Raw genomic sequence first — 22,565 nt, 5'->3', positions numbered from 1 at the left:
CCACTGATGCTGGAGATTTTGTCACTGGGCCTCCTCCCCCACAGCCCAGCACAGTCCTTGTTAATGGAATTGGGCTTTGCCAGCCAGTTCAGAGTCAGGAATTTGTCAGCTGCAGTTGTAAAAGTCCCTCCCAGCCCCATAAAGGCAGCTCTAACAGCAAAGGCATCTGCTCTGCACAGGAAGTGATTAAAAGGTCTTGTTTTTAAGCTTCAGGGCTCCTCTGGGGGCACAAAGTGGTGCTCTGAGCAACACTGGTGTCCCTCAGAGCAGATAATCAGAGCCACAGAAGGGTTTGGGTTGGGAGGGACCTTAAATCTCATCTGGTTCCACCCCTGTCAGATATTTAGGAATGAGGTCAGCATTAACACGATTATGTTCGTAAAACCAAGAGACAAAGACAGAACTTAATTTTATTTATTTTATTGTTGGCTTTCAGTGCACTGGAAGAGACTGGCCTTGCTGCCTTAGGCAATCTTTTTGCTGGTCCTTTTGTAGACTACACCAGAAGAAGTAGAAATCTGGAACAAAGAACAACCCAGAAGTTTGGTTGGACAATGTAATCAGAGCTCCAGAGTCCCAGGGGAACAGCCCTGGGGATGGCTCAGAGCCTGTCCTTCACTTAAGATTTTTTCCTAAACTTCAGATGTTGGGGATTTTCTTTGTTTTTTTATGAACTACCCCGGATCTTTGAGCACTCACCTCCACCAGCTTCCCCCCACAGATCTCTGCAGTGTGGCGGTAGTTGGGGAAATCAGCTACAAGTTTCCCATCTTCCATTTTGACAGTTGCCTGTGAGAGAGAAAGGGTTCATGTTTCTGGGATTGCTGGAATTTTTGTTGCCAGATTCTGTAAACACCTGCACAGCTGGTGCTGGAAGTTTATGAGACAGAGGTTGTGTGTTGCACAGGGCTGAAACCCATGGGCTTTAGTTCTTGAATGTTCTCAAGTTAAACAGACACTTGTTCATCTTCCAGTTCCTGCAGGCTCCAGATCTGCACATCACTCTTTAACAGCTCTGAAAACGGTCCTGGCAGGCAGCCCAGGAGTCTGTGATGATGGACTCAGGGAGCCCCAGGATGGTCTGGGCTGGAAAGGGCCTTAGAGCCCCTCCTGTTCCACCACCTTCACTAGGCCTGACACAGGTTTGCTTTTCACCCTAAATCCAAGTCCACCTGAGGCTGGGGAGCTGAAGAGCTCCATGAATTTACCTTGAACTTCTTCCCTCCCATGGTCTCCATGTCTGCCTCCTTGCCCACGGTGAAGGTGTTGGTGGTGGTGCGGCCTCCCGGGAAGTGCTGTGTCCACGTGAAGTCATTCCCATTCTGCACCACCTCTGTCACAATCTTGCAGTTCCTTCCCATTTCAACCTTGTCACTGGGGAGACCTTAAACAATAAAACCACAGAGTTTATCAGATCTAAGTTGAATTTAAACTGAAGGATGGTAGTGGTGTGTTTGTTCTCAGAGCATCTGATTTGTTGTTCATTTCTTATTTTTAATTTTTTTACAATATCAAAGCTCTGAGTTGAAATTACTGATATTGGTACATTAATACGTTTGCTAAAACAAATCTTGCATTCTTTTCCTTAAGAAACAATACACAGGAAAAATGTACAAAGTACCTAAAACATTCCCTTCTCCTTAAGGTTAATGCTTGGAGTTTCATCTGTGGGACCTTGGGCCTTTGCTATTTAGCTGCACATACCTATTTTTATATTTGCTCTTGCTCTTTAACTAAATGCTCATGGAATCTTTGGACAGTTTAGGTTGGGAGGGAGCTTAAAGACCATCCAACCCCCTGTCATGGGCAGGGACACCTCCCACTGTCCCAGGCTGCTCCAAGCCCTGCCCACCCTGGCCTTGGACACTTCCAGGGATCCAGGGGCAGCCACAGCTGCTCTGGGCACCCTGTGCCAGGGCCTGCCCACCCTGCCAGGGAGGAATTTCTTCCTAATATCCCATCTAAACCTACACCCTGCAAGTTTGAATCCATTCCCCCTTGTCCTGTCACTCCATTCCTGTAAAGTCTCTCTCCATCCTTCCTGCAGCCCCTTCAGGCAGTGGGAGGCCACAGCTGGGTCACCCCCAAGTTTCTCCTCTCCAGGCTGGACAATCTCAGCTCTCCCAGCCTTTCCCCAGTATTTGATCCAATCCATGCCCCGTGCCTGACCCCAGCCAGACTCACCAATCTTCTGCACAAAGGCATCGTAGTTCTCATCGCCCTCGAACTCGTATTTGCCTGAGAATGCCATCGTTCCCTTGGGATGAGCCTGGGCAGCAGAGCAGCAGCTGGAGGGAGCAGAGTGGATCAGCTGGGCTGAGCCCTGCCTTTATAGACCAGCCCGAGCTCTCAGCCCACCTGGCCCCCGCCCCGTGGCAATGGAGCTTTATGGCCCCTGAGTCACAGCGATGCCATCGACCTGTGGGACAGTCAAGGGTATCAGGCAATTGTGCATCCTTGCCAATAACCTGGAGATCAGCAGGAGTCAAGGCCAAGGGCTCAGCTTTCCTTTAATGCAGATTTAAACAAAATGATGTGTTTTTTGCTTTTAAGATTTCACTGGTTTTGCATTCAGGATGGAATAAAGTAAAATAAAAATGGACCACGCACCAGTTCTCAGCTCTGCAGAGAAAGACCTGGGGACACTTGTGTCACCACCAGGCTTTCCTTTGCACTTTTGATATAAAAGTGGCTGTAAAATGACTCGACTATCCTGAAAACATATTTGATGCTTAGTTTGTTAATTAAAACTCCTTCAGCTTAATCCCAAGATTGCTGAACCCAATGAAAGGAAACTTCCTTTCCCAGCTGGACCCCAGTGCTGAGGCAAAGCAGCATTGGCACAGGGAGCAGGGCAGGGGTGGCACGGCCATGGAAGCCTCCCTCTGCTCCAGAGGGACCTGCACAACCTTGGGAAGGAGGTCCATGAACTCAGGCCATAAACTCTCCTGCTCACATAAAACTTGCAGGGGACAATTCCACTGGCAGAGTAACACCACAGGGACCTTGGGACAGATATCAAACTGGATAAGGAAAGCAGCCCAGTCCTGTGTAAAAGGAAGGAAATAATCAGATTATATGAATGGTACTTGAGCTTTTATTCTCCCTATCCATAAAGATCAGATCATATTGATAGCTGTCCCATGATGAGATACAAAAATGCTGACAGCTCCATATAGACATAGGTGATTCCATAATCCCATGATTTGATTCTGCTGGTTACAAGGAGCAGCTATGCAGAAAAGCTCAGCTGTATTTGAATGTACCAGGATGATGTAAATTCCAAGTGTGCGGCATTTGCAGACAGTGAACAGGAGTAAGTTGTCAGAGAAGTAAAACTCTTGTGGAAGCTCATCCCCAAAGGAAAAGGTCATCCAAAGTGAGCGTGAATTCCCTGTGCCTCCAAGTCAGCTGCCTCTGATATGCAAAGCAGCCGAGTCTTCAAATGCTGCTGGGAACAGAGGGAGCTTTAAGGAGCCAAATCAAAGCCTTGGATATCTTTACTTTGAGAATTTGCTTGCACAAAATAATAACAGCGTTTTTGCATTCCTTTTGTCTGTGGAGTCCCCTTGCCCTTGGGTGGCTCCCAGCAGCCTCCCAGGTTTATTAACCTTTCAGAAGAGTTGCAGAGAGCCAGGGAGATTCACTCGGAGACAAAACGAGGATAAGGGAGGTAATTCCAGCAGCGACTGAGCCAGGCAGTGCCGGGCTTTGAAGTGCTTTTAGAGCTGGATTGCAACTGAACTGGGAGTGCGGATTGAAAATATCAGTGGGACTGTGCAGTGCCCACGGAGCTGCAGTTAATGACTGCCTCGAACGCAACTGGCCGGGGAAGCCTGGGGAGCCCCGAAGCACCGCACCTGGCAGCTCTTCGGCAGCCCTGCTTAGGAAATGCTAATGATTATTAATTCCTCTGGCACTCAGAGTAATCATTGCTAATGAATTCAGGATGAGCTCATTTGGCCTTAATGTGCTGGGTAATTCCAGGGGAGCCCTGTTAAACTCGGCCTCCTTGAGTGCCCGTTTAGTCTGGTCCGAGGTGTTGCCGCTCTCCAGCCCTAAAGAGCAGAGAATTCATTACCAGAGTGGGGCTGAAATGTTACCCAGCTGGGCAGAGCCCAAAGACTGCACAGAAATGCACCTGCCGAGCTCCACAGGTGACAAAACCCAGAGCCTGTCCCTGCTCCAGAGGGGACGTGGACCTGGCTAACAAAACCAGGAAAAACAGGAGCTCACAGACATTCAGAGACAGAAACACCTGCAGGGCAGGAAGGCACAGATCTCCCTAAAATTCTGTATTTTTGGGGACTCCCTAAAAGAAAATTAAATTATTTTGTGTGACAACACTCCATCAGGAGAACCTTCAGTGTGTCTGGATCTCCAGAAAAGAAATTTCCAGAAAAACAAGACAAGCAAAGGATTCATCCAGGCTGCACAGGCTGGCAGAGCCTCTGTAGGAAGGGCTTGGATCCCACTGGTGTTCCTGACCTGCCAGTGGAACCTCAGGGGGTCTGGGCTGGGAATTACAGAGACAGAAAACTAAACCTGGGGAGAATGTACCTGGTACCACAACTCCTTGGGAATTTAATTCCCTCCTTCCTCCAGGATTCTTCCCTTTAATGAGTTGTCCTGTAGTAAATGTTATCAGTGGTTAAATCCACTGATATCCAGTTAAATGGGATGAGGATGGACAGCAGGAATGGGAAGCTATCTCCATTTTTAACAAGTACAACAGAAGACTTGCACTTTGTTAAGCCAGTTTGGATTTGTGTATCCTGAAAAGGCACAGGAAGACTAAATTTGGCTGCTCTCAATTTGGCTCCCACAAAACTGCTCAGATTCCTTTGAAGTATCATCCTTGGATTAAGAGACACTGTGGAATATTTTGAACTCCAATGGTTTTAGTCTAATATAGACAATAGTTCAAAGGTTGCTATAAAGGAAGATATAATTCAGCTTTATCTGCAGAGTCTTCTGGTCAAAAATCAGAGTTAAAGCTCCTCTCTCTCTATGGATTTCTTATATAGAAATATATAAAGTTCTAATAAAGTTCTAATAAACTGATAGCCCTGAAGACAGGATTCATTGCAACTCTTCTGGACTTTTCTGAGCAAACCCCAAAGCCACCCACCCCCTTTATCTACACAGTTCATGGGCTGTGTTGTAAAGATATTATTACTTGATAATATCTGTGTGCTTGTCCTTGCTGACACATCAGATAACACAGCTCCAAATGGAGTTTATCCTCCAGGGAAACTAATTGGGATTTCCTCACAGGGCTGTGGCTTCCCACCCAGAGCAATCCTGCTGTTCCAGAGCATTCCCTCAGCTCTGCTTCCCCAAGCTCTGTCAAAGGGAACATTCAATTCAAACACTGCTCTTTTCTTTCTCTGAGGGCACATCTGGTTTGCAGTTGACCTTTTGGTATTCCCAAGTCCCCTCCTCTCTGTGTCACCCTCTGAAGTTTTTCCTGCTCTCCCTTCCCCTGCAGCTCACCTGGGAGAGGGCTCAGGTGGAGCAGCACCTGCCTGCAGCTGGGGAGAAACCACCCCAGGAACCAACCAAAGAGGGATTAGATCTGAAATAATCTCAAAGGCACACAGGAGAAACCAATATTTGTGTGAATTTTTCTTATGCCAATGCAGTGTTTAGTAAGTGCCCCACTGAAAACGCTGATCCAAGTCAAGTGTGCAGGGACAGACAGAGTCTGAGAAGCAGAGAAGGATTTCTTTCCTTGAAATACAAGAAAAGCCAGTTTTCTTTGCACAGAAAGCCTCTCCTGGGCCTCAGCTCTGCTTTGATGTGTGTGATCCACAGCAACATCTCACTGCATACTTTCAGCTCTTTGAAATTGTTTATATTGCCTTGGATACATTTATCAGGAGAAGAAAATATACTTCTGTGGCAGAGAAAATACACACATTTCACGTGCTAGTCCTTCCCCACCTCCACACCAAGCAGATCTTTGCATCTCCTTGTTTCAGGAACTGCTTTTATTACATCTGGTGTCCCTCTTCTACAGTTTGATTTATTCCTGAGTTGCTCAGCACTAAGCTGGCTCTTATTAATCAAACAACATTGATGGAAAAGTGGGAAAATGAGACTGGGTTGGTAACAGCTGTGATTTTCTCAAACCCTGGAATAAGCCACATTTCTCTTAAAGATTCCTTCCAGAATCGGAAGAAAAATCTGGAAAACACTTCAAAATCTGAACTTCTACCTAAGTGTTGCTTTACTCCAGAGTACCAAACAGCTGTTTCCCTCCTAAACAACAGGAAAGCATCAGGGGCCAGGAAGGCCCTAAAAAGTGCCAGATTGGTTCAGTTGATCAGAGCAGGGTGCTGAGAACACCAGGTTTGTGGGTTCAGTCCCTGTATGGGCTTAAGAGTTGGACTTGATGATCCCTGTGGGTCCCTTCCAACTCAGAACATTCTGTGATCTGGAAACTGGTTTATTTTTTAAAACTTGATTTTTAACCTGACCTTGCCTTTTTCAGTGGCTCAGACTGGTAACATGCACAGGTCACGCTCAGGGTGCTTAAAAGCTCAGGGACTGGGTGGGAGCCAACTTCCCAAAATTCTGCTGCCTCGGGCACAAAATGCTCTTGCAAAATCTGCTTCTGGGAATTTGCACCCAGGAGTAATGCAGGATCCTGGCTGTCCCTGTGGCTCCCCTGGTGGTTCCAGGAGCAGCAGGATTTGTCTGGCAGCCAGGTGAGCTCACCTGTGCTGGGCCACAGCACCATCCAGTGCCAGCTCCGTGCTGCTGATCCCTGCCCTGGGAATTCCAGGGCCAAAGCTGCAGCTCGTGTCCTAAAAGGCAGGAGAGGTAAAGAAATCAAAATACCTCAGCTCTCCCTGTGTCAGAACTGGGAGTTTTGTCACATTTACAAAATTCAGGATCTCAGGATCACAGACTAATTTGGGACCCTGAAGATCCTCCATTTCCAACCCCCTGATGCAAAGTTTCAGGGCACAACATGGATTTTGAAGCCATGGGTTTGGGTTGGGTTGGGTTTTAATCTGCATTTCTACAGAGCTTTTCTACCTGTGATCTGTACTCAGGGCCTGTTTATATCTGTTTTTGGGGGGGTTTTTATCTGCACTGTTGCCACCCAGCATTGTTTGCAAGCCAGGGCTCACTAAGACTCTTTGGCCAGAGCATTTGAACCTCCTGAGCACCAACCTTTGGCTGCCTCCCCCTCCTCTTCCCAAATAATCCCTTGCAGGTTATTGGTACTCCCTGCTGTTCTGTGCTGGCACAAGGCTGAGCCAGGGCCAAACCCAGGATCTGTTTTCCCTCCCCAAAGCTGGAGGGCAGCTCAGGGAAGGTGTTTGGGCTGTGTGTCCCTGCATGAAGGAGGAATTCCCCCAGGGAAGCAGGGAATGAATCCCTGCAGTGGCCTTGGCCACGGAGTGATGCTGGCAGGGGTGGGAGCTGCAGGAGAGGCTCCCCACCCCCCTCTGCTCCTGAGGCAGGGGGGCCCAGCCAGGATGGTTCCATGGCTCAGCCCAGCACACAGGCCCAGGGAGCAGCTCCGAGCCCTCCCCAGCAGCAGCCAGCCCAGCAGAGCACACGGGGCTGCAGCTCTGCCTGTCCTGGGAGTGGCAATCCCAGCAGAGCCAGACACAGGGAACTTGCAAAATCCTTCACTGCTGATTTAGGGTCTTGTTTGAGAAAAAAAAATCCTCCTCCTGCAACAATGGCTTTGTTCAGAGAGGTTTGGTTTTGTCTGGTCAGTGCCTGCTCTTTAAAGTCATTGTGACCTACATACAGAGAGGATCCAAATAAAAAATTAAAGAGAAAGAGCTCTCTGTGACACTGCCTGGCTGAGCCAGCCCTGCAGTTCTGTGGCCTCTGGATTACTTTTTCACACAAGGCCAGATGTGAGTTTATATAAATTTTGTATGGTTGGGTTCATTACTTCATTATCATATGAATGTTTAAATATCCCTCCTCAAGGAAAAATGTAGAGTTTACCCACTGGGGGTGAAGGGATGGGCACACCCTTGCTAGTGCTGTTATACTTTCTATAAAGAAAAACCCAGCCTGGAGCTGTGCCTCTGAATAAAGCCCAGACTGAGCACAGGGCACAGTTCAGGGAGCTGACACCTCAGTCACCCTGAGCCCCGGGTTCCTGTGCCAACACACAGCACAACAGCTGGGTTAAAGTCATCTTCCCCAGGACACTTTGCTGAGGTCTGGATGGCACACATGGGCTGGAGATGCGGAATCCAAGCCCTGCTCTAATTCACCTTTAAATCAGGATTAGTGGGACCATGACTCCTGCTGGCTGCTTGTTTAGCTGAGTGAGAACAGTCTGGGATCAGCTCAAATCCCAGGGGCTGCAAATTTGCTGCAAACTGATTTCATAGCCCAAAGGCCTGTTCCACCTGGAGAAACCCAAGCTCTGAGCTGGAGGAGAGCTGTGCTGCTGCTCCAGCCCTGCAATCCCTGCCCCAGCTGGCACCAGCTGGAGAAACAAGAACATCCCCGGGGCTGAGGTGCCCTGCAGGGTGCTGTGCTCGGTGCCCTGTCCCTGCAGGGCAGGGCTGGTGCTCCTGCAGCAGGGTCTGCACAAAGAAGGGCAGCTCCCCCAGCCTGGCACCTTTCCCTGCTCCCAGAGAACAACTGGCATTTCAGCCCAGCCGAGGGAAGCAGCTGGCTGGGGGGGAAGGAAGAAGCAAATCAGAGTTTATGGGGATCAAACAGGCCCCCATCACTCCTTGTGCTTGGGGCTGCAAGGCCAGCTCGCATCCACCTCTGCTGCTGATTGTTTTTTTGACAGGAATTGCTCCCCAAACAGTCATGTGCAGTGATTATTTGTCTCCTTCCCTCTTCCCCTGATTACAGCCAGACTGGGACATCCCTGATCCGCATAGAAATGAATATTTGAAAAGGCAGGGCTGTCCTCCAAGGGCCCTGTGCACCATTAGGCCTCCAGATTTACTGCCCCACCAGAGGCCAGGGGGGTAATGAGGCAGCAGCAATGGGCTGCGAATCAGGAGAAAGGAGCTCAAAGAAAGGGATTTGCCTTGGCACATTCCTGGCTGCAAATTAAAATTATCACTGAGGTCCTGCCTTTATAAGAGGATTTTTCACCTGGTTTTGTAGCCCCAGTCCCAGAGCCTGCCCTGTGCTGCAGCAGCTCCTCTTGGCTCTGCAGTGTGCTGTGTTTTGCCTGTGCTGGTGGACAGGAAGCACCACCATCCAAAACCCAAGCACATTAAAACAGGACTTCTGCTGTGTCACTGTGGTGCCTGAAGTCCTGCAGGAGAGCTTTTCCCTCGGTGCTGAGCACTGACTGCTCCCTGCCAGGAGCACAGATTTGCCCAGACTCTGGGGGAAGCACTGGCATTAATTGCAATCTGTGCACCCAGGCTGCTCCAGCTGCAGCAGGAATGCTCGTGAGTGCCAGGAGTTGTGTCCTCCCTGTGGAAAACACGTCCACAGCTCTCAGTCCTGCAGCCACCAGAGCCCTGCAGTCCAACACCTCCAGCCCGGGCTCCTTCTCTCCCCTGAACCTGGAAAGATCTGTGGTGCTTTGGATCCCAACGTGCTTTACCCTCGAAACTGACTCATGTTTTCCCTCATTTGGGAATGATTCAGGAACTTCCTCTGGCCTGACCACGTCTGACTCACCCCGGGTGACTTCAGAAATTCAAACCAAATTGAGATTGGTGGAGAAAAAGCAAAACTAAAGTCAAATTGTAACTACTGATGTGACAAAGTATTCCTGCCTCCAGTCTGCAGGCAGAAGAGGATTCATCTGCTCTGTCACTGGTCCAAGCCTGCATCCACCAGCCAGTTTGATTTGATTCTGAGGGGAAAATGTCAAGAGTATCAGGAATCCCTTTTATATTAAATTTATCCCCTAGAGGAAAACCCTTTGCAATGACAAAAAAATTCCCTGTACCACCGAGATAAAGATTTGCAAACCCCACTCACGCATGGCTAGGAACCCATGTGAACACCCAGAGAAACTGTTTCACATTTCCCAGCTACAATGTCCTAGAGAACAGCGTGCTAACTGCAAAGAGCTGTTTTGTTTGAAGAGCTTGCACAAGCATTTAAACCTTTCCTATTTCATGCAGGAGACAGTTGCCAAGTCTGTTCTGTGCCTGCAAGCACAGATGAGTACAGAGGATGCTTTGTGATGACTGATTCTATTCTATTTACCAAATTTTAAACAGCACTGATTTTTACATCTTTCCTTCTTCATCTCAGAGAGGACAAGAGATTTTCTCCTTCCTCCTCTGTTCCTTCCTGCACTGGGGAGGTGTTTGGCTGCTTTTATGCAGAATCCTGACTGAGACTTCTCCATTCTCATTAAGGGATAACTTGATTCAATCCTGATAATTCTTTTGGGACCCAGTCCCTCACCTTGCATTGTGTGATTCACCAAGGGAATTCCCTACAGAAATGTGTCCCTTGAAGGGTGCAGCATGAAATTCCAGATTTCAGAACATTTTTGCCAAAGCAGAACAGAGCACCCCAGATATGTCTTAGACTGAGGCACCAGAGGTGGAGAAGGAACTCTCAGTAAACCCCAGCTGCCACTGCCAGCAGAGCAATGCCCCGTGCCAGGGGCTCTGCTATGAATTATCCAGAGTGCAGATCTCCAAACACAAGGGATGAACCCGGGTGAAGGGCAGACTGCTTGCAAACAGTAGCTGTAATTCTCATTTTTTCCTCAGAACAAATGCAATGACATGGGTACAGTTCATTTATTTCCCTTAGAGTTTTCCATCCCTTTTTATTCCAGAAGTTAGGCTGAGTCTGAACAGAGGAAGCCTACAATCTTGCAGCAGAGCAGTCATTACTGGGTGCTTCCTTTTCAGCATCAAGTACCTCTGCTGTGGTTTCATTTCTGTATTTTCTAAACTAGCATGAACTGTGCTTGGAAAATGCATTTTTTAGAGCATTTCTCAATGTTTTGGATGGCTAACCTTGCCTACACCCAAGAGAAACAACCACACACTTCCAACCAGTTGTTCCAGTGAACAGAAATAAATTTAAGCTGGCAGAGGTATCTTTTGCCAGCAGTTTGTGCTGCTCAGCACGGTGGTTTCAGCAGCAGTGGGAAAAGAACCGTTAAAAATAAAGTATTATCCAGCTCCAGCAGCACATCCTGGGCATGCAGCTCGGGCCCTGCTCTGTGATAAGCCCACATGGAGGATTAGATTAGGGCAAAATAGAGAAATATTGGCTGCACCAAAACATTTCCTCACAAGGGTGGTGACACGGCTGTTGAAGGCTTGCATTTTTCTTTTTATTATTTGCTGAAGGGCGAGTGGGGAGAGTTTCACTGGGCCAGCTCTAGAAAGAGGGTCAAAGGCAAGATCCAGCCCCTGATCCCAGGGAATGCAGTAAAAAGCACAAACAATGCTCTGCAAATCATCAAGATTGGTTCTAATTGCATTCATCTTCTGCCTTTAGAGCTGCTAATGGACAGATGTGCAAGAGCCACAGCTGAATGACCCCTGACAGAAATGTTCTCATTGCTGGCATTTGTCTTTTCATGGACTTGTCTGTGACAGGACCAAGGAAAAGGATTTTTTAGAGTTCCCATTCTGATTGCAGCACTCCAACTCTACACTCCCCAAAACTCTTGGACAAACAACATTTACTATCATTTTGCACAGATTACCACGTGTCCTTATCCAATCTCTCATGTCAATCATCTCTGCTATGCCTTTGTGGAGCAGCTGCCAATCACCCACCCTGCCACCACAAATCCCAGGGCTTCATTGATTCCAGTATCAGAGCCACAGCCTGTTTTGTTCTCGAGGTGATAGGATGTTTTTTCCCTGGCCTGAGTTAAAGAGAGTCTCAGAATGAGGGCAACACAATTTCCCGACCACTGACAATCCTGGAAAGGCAACAAAGCTCTTGGTGTGAAGAATTCTTTCCCTTGATGTGCAAGCCCCTTGCAAATGTTGCTCAGAGTCAGAAATTACAAGATTACCTGGGAGGAGAAATTAAAAATTGATCTGACTTTACCAAAGGAAGTGACTTGCAAAGGACCATGCTGAGATTTGCAGGTGAGCTCTGACAGGAATTCAGGCTGAGCCTGGGCACTCCATAAATTGATCCTACTTGGAATTGGATTAGGAAATGGTGAGAGAAGATGCTTACTAGGTATCCATAAAATACAGGGATACATCTCTTGCTAGAAATACACTTGGCACAAGAGGTTCCAAGTCCACAAGAAACCAGAAGATGAGACAATGACAAGAACAAAGGTCTGTAAGAGAACACAAGGTAAAACACTGACTGAGAGCAACCTGGGAGATAATTTCCCTATATATTCCCCCTGAATCCCTGTGATATTTTAAAGTAATAACAAAAACTTGCCATTTTTATTCATTGCCAGGGTCCCTTCATTATTTTTATCCAGAATGCAAAGATACACAAAGCAGACAGGGACACACAGTCCAAGATCTACTTTCAAAATCAGAAAGCTGAAAATACTTGCCTGTGATGACAGCACTTCTTTGCTCCCACCCCTCCCAGGAGAGCTGCAGACCTCAGGAAGAGCTGGGACTTATTTTTTGGGTTTGTTTGTTTGGGTTTTGACTGAAAAACAAACTGCATGGTAAAGCTGAGCTTTCGATACTTTTGCTTTTTAAGCACGACTTAAAAAACTTGACTGCATTGTCATTTATGCCCCACCCCTGCCTTTGGAACAGCTTCCAAAGTACCACAGGAGGGGCAGAGGGACCAGGGGAGTCTGGAACCCCAGGCTCTGCAGTGTCTCCATCACAGACTGTGAACTCCCAGCAAGACCCAGGTACAACACCTACAAGTTCTGAGTGGCAGGGAAAAGCAGACAAGGATGTGAGACAAGAGTTACTTGGTTTTCCTCAGGTAAACCATGAAGGCAAGCTGCCTTCAGGAGGCACAGCCTGTTACAGGCCCTTTTGAAATCTCCCCAGAAAATCCCACCACAAACTTGTTCTCCTTTGGGGACCACCTGCAGTGCTTGGCAGCCAGTCCATTTCCAATTGTATGTCAGATAATGTCAAGCTGGAAAACACATTTGTCTCCACCAGTCAGTTTACTGAAATCCATCCAATTGTTAAAGTCAAACAATTAGCAAGAAAGCTGAATGTCTCAGTAACTCTTCATTTTAGCAGAGAAATTAGTTTGTAATTTATGGAATAACTTGATGCATCTGAAAGACCAATTTTCTGGTCCCTGTATCATTGTCAAGGATAACATTCAGCACTTACACAACACTTCATCCTCAAGTTGTTTTTAAACCTTCACTATAATTAAACCACATCACTCCTGTGTGAATGAAATGTTACTGTCCATTTTTCACAGCCAGCAGAGCTGAGGCTCCACGTAAGTGCCAAATAGAAGGACACGGTGACACAGGCAGTTGGCAGCTGCTCCTTCAGCTCAAAGTACAAAGGATCCAAATGATTACCAGTCAATTCCATTTCCCCCATTGTCCTGTCTCCTTGAGCTCTGTCAGCAGCTACCCTCCATGAGAACAGACTGTGTAGGATTCCCACTCCTCTAATTAAGGTATTTCACCCTTCCTGTTGCTCCTGTTTGAAACAGGATTCATCTCCAGGGACCAAAGGTCACACCTCACCAGTTGGGCACTCTTGATGTGAACAGAGCTTGACTGCAGATGTAGAATTAACCTCAGAAACACCACAAGGAACAAAAAAGTTGCTCTGACATATTTATGGCTAAAGAGACTTCTGTAATTTCTGTAAAGAAGACTTTAATGACAAAGTCTCTATTAATTACCAAGCTGCCTTACCCACAGCTGAGTTTGGCCTCCCCATCTGTCCTGGCTCCAGGGATGATGCCCCTTTTCTCTGAATGGAGAGATCCACGGAGATGCAGTGTGACTGCCACCAGCACCTGCAGCTGCACAGGCTGCAGAAGAAGGCAGAAACCAGTCAGATTAGGAGATAAACCAGGAAGTACCTTCAGACTCCATTTCCTTACCATTACCAAGTGAGATCTCAGCAGTGAGACACTGCCAGTCCTTCACCCCAAGGGCTCACAATTACCATTTTTTAAAAGCAACCCCAACTCTGGAAATCTGTTTCAATCAATTCTCCATATGGACATTAGATTAAGCCCCACTTATTGACTTCATCCCTTGTTCACGAGAAATGCAGCACATAATTGACTTTTCAGATTGCAAGGCAGAATTCTGGGGCAAATGAGACTGTAGTGAGGTTTCCCAAATCCTTTAATGGTCATCCCTAAACCCAACAAAATGAGCTCTGTCCATAAGGGCCACAGAAATCAGTTACCAGCATTATAGGAAGGACTGATGATTTTCTCACCCCAAACTAACTTGCTGTAATAATTCACTAACAAATTTCAATCCAGCTTAAATATCATTAACAACTGTTGGAAGAGCATTACTTTCCTAATCTGTTAGAGGAGCAGTGAGTTTGCAGCACACAACCACGACCCAGATTCAGTTGATTTGCCTGGATCCCTCTGCATTGCTCACGTACAGTGGTTTTCACTGGTTACACTTTTTAACTTAGAAAGCCTTGAACATTCCCCACCAGCAGATCATGCCTAGAAAATGCTGACTGGAGGATTTATGAGCAGTGTGTAAAGCTGTGAACACTAAACCTGACTCGGGGAGGTTTGGTGGCCCAGCCCAGGGTCACAGGAAGCCGCTGTCGCTGTGGCAGGCTCAGGAAGCCACTGCGACTGCAGCTGGGAATGGGCAGGGCAGCAGAGCTCTGTGTCCCTGCAGCAGAGCCTGCAAAGGCTGCAGTGAGGATATAAACCTCATCCTGGAATGCAGGGAGTCCCAAAGCCTCACTGGGGCTGCTGGAAGTGCAGACTGAGACCCTCCTCTGTCAAGTTCCTCCACCCCAGTGCAGGTATCAGGACAGGGATCTGCTGTCCCAGCAAGACCAACTGTCCCTGTAAATCCACGCGCTCCTCCAGAGCCCTGTGTGCCCACACTGAGATGGACCAGCTGCAGCGAGGACAGCTCAGGCAACCTGGACCTCTCCAGCCCCTGGGATACCAGCAGCACCACGAATTCCAGCCACTGGGCAATTCCAGGGGCAGCTCCTTGTGGAGCCTGCTAACACAGCCTCGCTCCAAGGAAGCTGGGGGAAGCTGCAGTCACGGGTTTGGCTTCCCTGGTTACTGTCCATTTATGAATATTGCTCCTTAAAGCCCTGCACTGGGCAGTGGCTCTTTCATGGCACTGCATTTCCAGGGAACTGGATGCCCAGAGAGTGATGTTCCCACTGTCCAGCATCTAAAAACTCCACACCCACACCCCATTAGTTATTACCTGAAGCAATAACTTAGTTATTACTCAGACCTGCGGGGACTGTTCACACTTCCAGAGTGGAGTTTCATGACAGAACAAATCAATATCACTAATGCTGAGTTTAGAGGTTCCTCATGTCCCACACAAACAATTCCCTCGCCGTGGCTGCCGTGCACAAACTCCAGCTGGATCTGCTGCTTTCCCACATCCCCTCACTCTCTCCACCCAAGCTCAGCTTCCTCAGCTGCCCATCCCAACAATTTACTGCAACACATCTTTATGGAGCTCGGCATTTTTCCTGCCTTCATTTTAATTGTTTTATTCCCTCTCATTGTCTCCGTTCCTCTCTGTAATTTATAGTTTCTTCTCTCCATTTCTGTCCTTCCTGCCACTTGCTGAACACAGAGTGACTTGTTTTAATTTACAGAGAGTGTGGTAGTGCAATCTGTTTCATTAACTTAATTAGTTTTATTTTGGCAGTTTCTAAAGGTTCCAGGATAGAAAAAAAGACTCCAACTATGCAGTCACTCTGCAGACCAGCCACTGCAAGGCAAATCCTGTCTTAAGGAGATTACAGGTTAGATTTGAAATAAATAGAAATTAAATGGTGATCAAAGGTATTTGGGATGGAAAAAAATGATATAGTGAGGGCTTTTTTTGTTCAATTTACGAGTTCCATCCTGCATCCACATGCCTGTGTTGGTGAGGTTGAATTTTAGAGTTACCTATGGTACAGTATTTCTGTGTGGCATTATTCTGGGCTATAAATGTCCTGATTTCCCTCTTTTTAAAAGCGCACACAGCACCTTTCAACATTCAAAGGAGCCGTTTATGTTTTATTTTGATCCCTCAGTAGGGTCAAGCACATAATCTGCTGTTACTGCAGTGGAGCAGAGAACAAGCCATATACACCCACTCTGTTCCCTACGGAGCACAGGAATTGCTGGGGACTCCAGGGGATGGAAAACACAACAATTTGCATTTGAATGCCTTCCACAAGCAACACCTGCTGAAAAGGTGCGTTCCAGCAGGCTTACAAGAAATCTTCCATTTTATGCCCATCCTTTACATAAACCCGAGCTTAACATAACAAAGAGCCTGCTGGGCTCAGCTGTTGGGTCTGAGCATCCCATCAGCTCCAGGGCTGAGTGGTTTTAGTTTCTTTCTGTGTTAGTTGGGAATTTCTTGTAGGCTCAGGATTTATGGCCCCGTTCTCTGCTCAGCAACCACAGGGAAGGGAGCAGGGGCTGAGTGTCCTGAGCGCACAGGACGGAAATAGCATCACAAGATAAAACCGCTCTGCTCCGTAGCCAAGGCCACCTCCCTTGTGGCCCCCCTTGCCCGAAGGGTGGCTTTTGCAGCAGGCTCTGCTCGATGTCCTTTGGGGCAGGACCCGAGCGCTGCCCGGCCCGGGGTGCCCCGGGCTGGACGGGGCTTGGGAGGAAACCATCAACTCCTTTCCTCCCCTTCCGACCCCACGTTTCCACCTGATGTGCCTAATTCGTGGTGCTTAACACTTTAAAACGCCGATTTACCTCACAAAAGGTCTCTCTGCTCACCCCTCGTCAGGTGAGGGCGACAGGAGGGTCAGCCATTGACCTGTGGTGACCAGGGACAGCAGCCAGGGGAGGGCTGGGGCTGGGCCAGGGCACGTCAGGCTGGATTTTGGGAAAGGTTCTAAAGGTTCTTCCCCTGAGGGTGCTGGCACCGCCCAGGCTCCTCAGAGCTCCAGGAGGGTTTGGAGCTCCCTGCCTCCAGCAGAGCTCCAGGGATGCCCAGGGTGGGATTGTTTGGGGTCTGTGCGGGGTTGAACTGGACGAGCCCGTGGGTCCCTCCCAACTCGGCATATTCTGTCATCTCTCCTCTCCCCAGTGTCACCCCCTCAGTGCTCCCCGGCGCGGGGACCAGCCGCGGCACAACGCAGGAGGCAGCGCCGGGCTGTGCCCCGCGGGGGAGCCGCTCCAGGACCTGACCACACTGAGGGGCGCCGTGATCCCCCATGAGGGGCGACCCGTCCCCCATGGCCGCCCTCGCCATCTTCCCCCGCGCGCTTCCCGCCCCGCGACGGACACCCGGCACCGCCAATCACCGGCCTCCCTCGGGAGCGACGCCTCCCTCCACCAATCAGATGGCGGAGCAGCCCCACCGGCCCCACCCCTGTGGCCTCTAAAGCGTCAAACCACGCCCCCTCTTCCCCTTCCTGGCTCTGCACTGAATGAAGCCCCCGCTGGCCAACGAGAAGTTCCCGCGGGGCTGGATGGACAGGTGAGCCGTCCAATAGAAGCGCAGCAACGCGGCGCGCCCGCCAATAGGGCGCCGCCTGCGGGCGCGGGGGGCGGGCTCTCCCTCCCCGCGGGCCGTGGCCGTCGCTCCCGCTGCTGGAGGGAGGCGGCGGAGAAAATGGCGGCCATGGCTGCGGAGGCGGCGGCGACTGCGGCGGTGCCGGGGGACGGCGGGGCCGGCGAAGCCGAGCCCGAGATGGAGCCGATCCCGGGCAGCGAGGCCGGCGCGGACCCTCTACCCGCCGTCAGCGAGGCCGTGGAGTCGGCGGTGCCGGATGGCGAGGAGGCCGACGGCGGCAAGGCCGAGGAGCCGCCGCCGGTGCAGCGCGCCCGGAGCCCCGGCGGGACTCGCGAGCCGGACGCGGGAAGGACGGAGGAGCCGCCGCCGCCGCGCAGCCCCGGGGTGGAATCGCCGCGGGCCGAGCCCCGCGCAGCGCCCAGCCCGGGCTGCTCGGAGCCGCCGCAGCCCTGCCCGCCGCCCGAGCCGGCCCGGGAGCCGCCGCAGCCCTGCCCGCCGGCTGCCGGGGGCTCCGCGGGGCCCGGGGAGGAGCCGCCCCGGCCGGAGGAGGAGGAGCCGGATGCTGCCGCCGCCGCCGCGGTGGAGCCCGAGCCGGCGGTGCCCGCGGCCCCGGGCGGAGGGGAGGCGGAGGTGCCGGCGCTGCTGCCCGGCTCCGAGGTGCGGGTCACCCTGGACCACATCATCGAGGACGCCCTGGTGGTCTCGTTCCGGCTGGGAGAGAAGCTTTTTTCCGGGGTCCTCATGGACCTCTCGAAAAGGTGAGAGCTCGGGGGGAGCCGAGCCCGAGCCCCCACCCAGCGCCGAGCCCGGGAGCGCTCCCGGAGCCGCCGGGGGCGGGATGGGGGCGGCCCCGCTGGGAGCCTCGTGGGCTCTGCAGGTTCCCTTCCCTCCCATATCCCATCCCATCCCATCCCAGCCCATCCCAGCCCTCCTCGGCTCCAGTCCGCCCCGGGCCAAGCCGCTCCTGCCCCGCGTCCTCCCCGGGAAGCGGAGCCGCAGCTCCCGGGCATCCTCTTCCTCCTCTTCCTCCTCTTCCTCCTCTTCCTCCTCTTCCTCCTCCTCGACCCTTCCAGCCGGGGGTGGGCAGGGCCCCTCCCGCCCGGGGAATGGGAGAACGGGAGAGGCAGGAGAGGGGCGAGCACATGGGCACAGCCTTTGGGCTCGGCCGGGCTGCAGCAGCATCCCTGTGTGCCGGGAGCTGCACCCGAGCGCTGAGCGTGGCGTTTATTCCGCTCTTTGTACAGAATCAGAGCTCTGATTGCCCTGTTCCTTCGGCCTGCATTGCCTAGGTAACCTTCTTTTTCAGTACATTCTGTTTTTCCACAATAATGGTTTTCCAGCTAGGCTGTTGCAGCTGTTAATTGGTACTGATTGCTCCTTGTGCGCAATGAACGGGGTGAAGTTTCATGGTTCTTTAAATATCCTTGTGGACGGAGGGATTTGAACGTATCTCTGAATGACTTATCAGACAGCAGGGTTTGGGGGTTGCTTTTTTTCACTGCCTTTCAATAGTGAGAAGCTCTTGGGAGACCAGAAATCATGGTATCTTACAAACAATCCAGGTTCTATCAGCAGGTGAAAATACTTCTTCGTCTTAGTGGGTTTTTTCTAGACATGGAAGGACTCTGCAAGTTCATGAGAGAAAAGTGAAATTTAAGCAAGGTTATTATTTAAAATAATCGGTATGCCAAATATGCAGGACTTTTCTCCCCCAGATTTAAGCTGTGTGTGGACATATGTCTTTTATCACTCCGTTTATGTTGTTAGTAGCTGTTCAGCAACTTCTGGAATATGAATGTTGTCAGTTCTCTCTAAGAGGAGGATTGTGGGGACCAGCACTTCTGGCTTGGGCCTCACTCTGAGGCTGGGGTTTGCCACAGAAGGCCTTGTCTGACCCCCAAGTTTTGGATAATGTCAGCGAGTGACGTTTGCAGTCTGTCACTTGATGAGGTGTGAAATGCTGAGCAAAACTCCAGCCACTTGTGCGGTGAAACAGCATCTCAGACCCGGGCAGGAGGTGCCACAAATGAGGTGTAATCCTGGGTAACACGGATTCTTTTGTAGGTTTGAAGTTGTCCCAACAGGACGCCGTGGTTGCCCTGGGCAGGAGGGTGACAAAGCCTGTGCTTCCAAGAGTGCAGGAAAATTCCAGCTTCTCCTTTTCTCCTGAAGGGGATCCTGTCCTCCTGAACACACCCTGGCCACAAACATCCCACGTTTTCCCAGGCTCTTGTGCACTGAGGAGCCTCTGGCAGGCAGCAGATCTGCAGCCCTTTGCAGCAAAAGCCTCTTTGCAGGCTGGCTGCTGCTGCTGTGCCTTGCTGGGAGCATCTCCAGCCTCCCTGGGTCCAAGCCCAGCTCCTGGGACAAAGCTTTGCAGGGGGAGCTGTGGAAAAGCCGACCAGGGAGGCTGGAGCTGGCCCTCCTGGGTTCCCTTGGCAGTGGAGCCATTCCTTTTTCAGAGGTGCTTGTACATGGAAATCCAGGAGGGCAAATTTGAATTCTCAGGGCCGAGCTCTACAGAGGGCCTGGGCAAGAAGAACTGAGTTTTGAGACAGAAGGGCTGCAATATTGGGCTGGTGACAGCAAAACGTTGGTAGATAACAGGAGTCTCTTATCAGGTGTCTCAGAGCAGGAAATGCAGTGAGAAACAAGCTCTAGAAATAGTCCAAGAACTTCCTACCTCTAAGAAATGGAAGCATTATTTAAAAAAAGTGATGCCTATATGTCCAACAATTCCATTTTATCACTTCTGTGGTGACTAACAGGTGATATTGTCTAGCTTTTCCTTATATCTGTTTATTTGTGTTTGGTGTAGAAGCACCTGGACTTGCAGAACATGAACATTTTTTCAGAAACTTCCTTCTGTGTCTGTGGAAGGCCCTGGAATTCTTGTCATAAGTTTTTCCAGTGGACCAAAAAGAAAAAAAGAAGGGCAGGACTAAATGAAAATCACCTAAATTCCATGCATTTACATGACAACAGTGGGATTTCCAGCATGGGAGATGGGTGGTTGCTGAAATCTGTCTCATTCAAATGCATGGGAATAATCTCAATTTTCCTAATGCCAAAGGGATCAATATTTTAAGACTGACAGTTCTTACTAAGTAAAAGTGACAATTTGTATTAGAATTTACTCATTCAGTAGCTTCCAAAAGTGTCTGTGTTCACTGTGTGATCAGAGGGAAATAATTCCTATTCCTTTTTGGATCTTAATTTCTGTTTCTCCTCTGCACCCTCCAGAGCAGTGAAGGTGCTACTTCCATACAGGACTAAGAAGAGTAAGTTTAAGTGACTGTTTTAAAAACCTGTTCACTGTCTTCTTTTTTGTCTTCTCAAGTCATGTTCTGAATTACTTGAACTCCACAATGAAAGAAAAGCAAAAATATCCCCCTATATTGTGATTTTAAAGGGTTTTTTGGCCGTTTTATCTCTTTTTCCATTGTTGGGATGATGCCCTGACTTTGCATTTTATTCTTGGTGACTCTGATGTGAAGTCAGTGACATTTGCATGAAGGGGCTGATTCCCTCTCCCACCCGCTGTAAATGGGATATCCCTTTAGGAGTTTGTACCACGAGCCCCAGGGTGTGGAGTGGGCTTTATTCCTACATTTATTGGAGCAAGGAAGCACTCCCCTGCCTGCCCCAATGGCAGTCTCCTGTACCTGCTGCCCAGGGAGTTTTGAAAATCAGCAGAAAGCAGGAACCCACGCGTGCTGAGTGCCAGATCCATTTGTTGTGCAGTAAATCCTCTCTGGAGAGGATCATGTCCCTGCTTTGGTTACTCTGAAGGCTCACTGCACAAATTAGGGATGTGTCCCTACTGTTAAAGTTCATTAGTGCTGCTGCCATTGCCTTCTCAGTGCTTTCCTGCTGCAAGGGTGAGGTTCTGCTGGGGTTCCTCGGGTGGATGTGCTGCGGGGAGAGACAGGGAACGGAGCAGGAATGGCTGGGGCAAAACTCAACAAATCCAGGGCTGCTCCCACAGCGTGGGCAGCAGGAACGGGGGGGATCCTTCCCTGCTCAGGTGAGAGCCCACCTGCAGAGCTGCTCCAGCCCTGGGCCCAGCACAGAGAGGAGCTGGAGCTGCTGAGGGGGGCTGGAAGGAGCATCCTCCCTATGGAGATGGGCTGGGAGAGCTGGGAATGTTCATTCTGTGTGGAGACCTCACAGCACCTGCCAGAGTCTGAAGGGGGTGCAGGGGGGCTGGAGAGGGCACTGCATCAGGAACTGGAGTGGCAGGACAAGGAGAATGGCATCCCACTGCCAGAGGCAGGGCTGGATGGGATATTGGGCAGGAATTGTGCCCTGGCAGGGTGGGCAGCCCTGGCACAGGTGCCCCTGGATCCCTGGCAGTGCCCAAGGCCAGGCTGGACATGGCTTGGAGCACCTGGGACAGTGGGAGGTGTCCCTGCCATGGCAGTGTGGCACTGGATGGGGTTTAAGGTCCCTTCCAGCCCAGCCCATCCTGGTTCTGTGGGGTTTAAAGATCCTGTGAGCTGCCTGTAGCTGGCATTGCTCACTCCCTGTGTGCTCAGGGGACAGGAGATGTCCATCCCACCTGCTGGCTCAGGGTAAATCCTGCTCTGCACCTGGAGGAAGTAGGTGGGAGGGAAATACCTGAGAAGTGTAGCATTTGTAAATCTTAAAATACAGAATTAACAAGTTGTGGTTTTAGTTTGTTCGTCTGGAGAAAGGATAATTATTTCTGTGTGGGTTTTTTTCACCTTCCTAAAGATTAGGGGAGGAGAGGGGATTAAATTTATGTTCTGTTGTTTTGCCAACAGTCAAGACTTGGCCATTTTATTGCTTTATCATTTAACTGACAATTTTCCTTCTAATCCTGCAGATGTGAAGGACACGTGTCGTGTCTTCTCTCTAAACCAATTCCCTTCTGACTTGTTTGTGTTCACAATAGTTCTTGAGGGAGAGAGAGAGAGAGCAAAAAGTTCTTTTGTGACCTAAGAGCCTTGGTTAGATACCC

At 50.0% G+C, this 22,565-nt stretch overlaps 2 protein-coding genes across 9 annotated transcripts in view; one reads left to right on the top strand and one right to left on the bottom strand.

The window, feature by feature from the left end:
- FABP6 (fatty acid binding protein 6) overlaps positions 1 to 14,429 on the bottom strand; it is a 103,526-nt gene extending 89,097 nt beyond the window's left edge. Inside the window, exons 1-5 of one of the 3 annotated variants that reach the window (XM_053991047.1) lie at positions 13,781 to 14,429; positions 2,185 to 2,288; positions 1,209 to 1,384; positions 700 to 789; positions 267 to 518 (exon numbers count right to left, since the gene is read on the bottom strand). In XM_053991047.1, the coding sequence (XP_053847022.1) occupies positions 465 to 518; positions 700 to 789; positions 1,209 to 1,384; positions 2,185 to 2,288; positions 13,781 to 13,974 (618 nt within the window). In that variant the 5' untranslated portion in view covers positions 13,975 to 14,429 and the 3' untranslated portion in view covers positions 267 to 464. Of the gene's footprint in view, positions 1 to 266; positions 790 to 1,122; positions 1,385 to 2,184; positions 2,289 to 13,780 lie in introns of those variants that run through there. The other 2 variants (XM_053991046.1, XM_053991048.1) reach the window with 2 other exon arrangements.
- Positions 14,430 to 17,679: 3,250 nt separating this feature from the next.
- The window catches only part of PWWP2A (PWWP domain containing 2A), a 30,914-nt gene continuing 26,028 nt past the window's right edge, over positions 17,680 to 22,565 (top strand). For all 6 annotated transcript variants that reach the window (XR_008439553.1, XM_053991525.1, XM_053991523.1 and 3 more), the window contains exon 1: positions 17,680 to 18,339. Coding sequence is in view for 5 of the 6 variants with exons in the window: in XM_053991525.1 (XP_053847500.1) it covers positions 17,681 to 18,339 (659 nt within the window). In the remaining variant the exon portion in view is untranslated. The remainder of the gene's footprint in view (positions 18,340 to 22,565) is intronic.

The sequence above is a fragment of the Vidua macroura genome, chromosome 15 (assembly GCF_024509145.1).
Source record: "Vidua macroura isolate BioBank_ID:100142 chromosome 15, ASM2450914v1, whole genome shotgun sequence".
Lineage (NCBI taxonomy): Eukaryota > Metazoa > Chordata > Aves > Passeriformes > Viduidae > Vidua > Vidua macroura.
Note: the sequence above shows the minus strand (reverse complement) of the source record. Positions and strands in the feature narration are given on the sequence as shown.